At 40.0% G+C, this 2142-nt stretch overlaps 1 protein-coding gene across 1 annotated transcript; it reads right to left on the reverse strand.

Moving 5' to 3' along the window:
- Positions 1-251: 251 nt before the first annotated feature.
- On the reverse strand, positions 252-1829 carry LOC149256426 (uncharacterized). The gene has a single exon (XM_089457422.1). The coding sequence runs from the start codon at positions 1743-1745 to the stop codon at positions 354-356; it is 1392 nt and encodes a 463-aa protein (XP_089313548.1). The 5' UTR covers positions 1746-1829; the 3' UTR covers positions 252-353.
- Between the last annotated feature and the right edge of the window lie 313 nt (positions 1830-2142).

The following is a 2142-nucleotide window of genomic DNA, read 5'->3' on the forward strand; positions in this document are numbered from 1 at the left end:
ATCCTTAACCCCATTAAATACATGAAGCAACTAATAATATTTTACATGATACATTTACATGCTTTAATCCAACTATAAAAAAACTGAACAAGTCTACATCCTTAACCCCAGAAAAACAAAACTATGCCAGTGGCCCATCACAACGTAATGTATAATTAAGTTAAATCAGCCTCACAAAACAACCAGATGAGCTTCTTCATAAAACAAATATTTGCATAGCTAAGCATGTATAAACAATTAATCGTATTTTACTCACGGTCATTTTAGTTTCTATCCATTCGAAATTCTCATTATTTGAAACGTGAGAAAACATTGTGTTCCAACCTGGTGTAAGGGTGACATATTTTTTATCACTACACAAGTAACCCTTTCGCAATGGCTTTATTGATCTCCAAATGAGTTGTACCATATACAGGAAGCTCCTTTTGGTACCCATTGTTCATATCGATTCCTGCCAGGTTCTCCACCTCAAACAGCTCTGAACTTGAACAACTGGCATCATCATTGTCTTCATCCTCCTCTTCGTCTTGTTTCTCAAGAGCCCTTACCACAGCTTTCATGATGCTGTGATCTTTCTGATACTTGCCAATTATTTCCTTGACTGCTTTTGCTGCTGCATTGCTGTCCTCCTCAAGAACACGAAATTCCATTTCTTTGATGAGCGCCGGAAATTTGTAAGCATCTCTAGATGGATGTGTATCTGGATAATTAGGGGGATCTGGTTTAGGGACTAGATTTCCAATTCTGTGCGGACACTTCTCCCCAGAAGGGATAGAATCGTCATTCAGAATTATACTTGTAGGGTAGAGTATCAGAGACTTTTGGCTATCACTACTGTTGTTCCACCCTTTCGATGATTTACTCAAACAAGACCTAGATTGGACTGAAGAAAAAGATGAATAAAGGGAGGTAGATTTTCTCTCTGAAGAATCATATGAATCGGAATCACTTACAGAATATGACGATGAAATCTTTGTCTTGGTACTACCAGCCTTGAACAGTGAGTTCAGAAAACTTGCGAGCTTCCTGCCTGGAGAGTTTGGCTGCTTCGGCTTATTTGATTGCTTACAGCTTTTGGACTTTGACTTAATCTGTTCATGATGATCTGCAGCGAAGAAAGGCTTTTCCATTGATCGAAAATTCTCATCTCTGACAGATGATTTTCCATGTAACTCTCGACAGTATTCTCCAACAACAGTCCATTTGCATTGTCTGTCTTCAGGACTCTCATGGTGAGAATTCCTTTGGGTTTTAGTAGTAGGAATAGAAGAAATATGTCTGTAGAGGGACTCCGAATCTGAAGATAAATATGGGCATGTGATGGACAAAGTGTCGCTCGTATAACAATCAGAAGAACACGGTATTGTAGATGACACATTAGACCTAAACGACATACGAAAATCTCTGCGCTTACCATATGCAGCTTCGGCTTCATATTTTTCAGCATCGAAAGCAACGACCTTGTCAGATCTCCCACGCACAGATTTCTTATTGTTCGGCCATGGATTTTCTTCCCAATGTCTTCCACTTCCGGAAGTCCTCACGACTTTATGATTCTTGACCTCGACATTTCTCGTCTCTAGCCGACGTCTACTTTTCTTGTCCGCCATCGATCCAGAGTCGTCCCTGGTCGACTTACAAATTGCATCGAGCCAAGCACAGGAGAACGACTGACTTCTTGAGTGATGACGATCATGGCGATGCCGATGCTGCCAAATTCCAAAATTATAATCCAAGTTTTCCATTAATGCCAAGATCAGAAGAAATTTAAAATAATTAAAACAGCGCAGATATAACCTAGACAGTGCAATGAATGATCTGAGTGTATTTCTTGGACTACTGCCAATAACCACAGGCCAGCTCATGCAATCTCAATCTATAGATATAGATATATCTGTTTAATCGATCAGACATGTGAACAACTCTCCATTACCTGTAACATCACACAGAGAGATCATGGAGGAAACGGCAAACCATGCATCTTTGGGTGTTTCTTTTTAGATTTTCTAACTTGTAATGATTAGTAACGCTACCAACGAGATCGGGGCCACGTGCACGGAAACGCGTTTGTCATGTTTGTACAACGTTGAGATTGATAACGGTAGTGCATTATGGTGGCAGAAAAGCAAGTGGTGGAACAAA

Source organism: Pinus tabuliformis, chromosome 7 (assembly GCF_031772625.1).
Source record: "Pinus tabuliformis cultivar Carrire ecotype Pingquan chromosome 7, CPIR1, whole genome shotgun sequence".
In the NCBI taxonomy this organism is placed as follows: Eukaryota; Viridiplantae; Streptophyta; class Pinopsida; order Pinales; family Pinaceae; genus Pinus; species Pinus tabuliformis.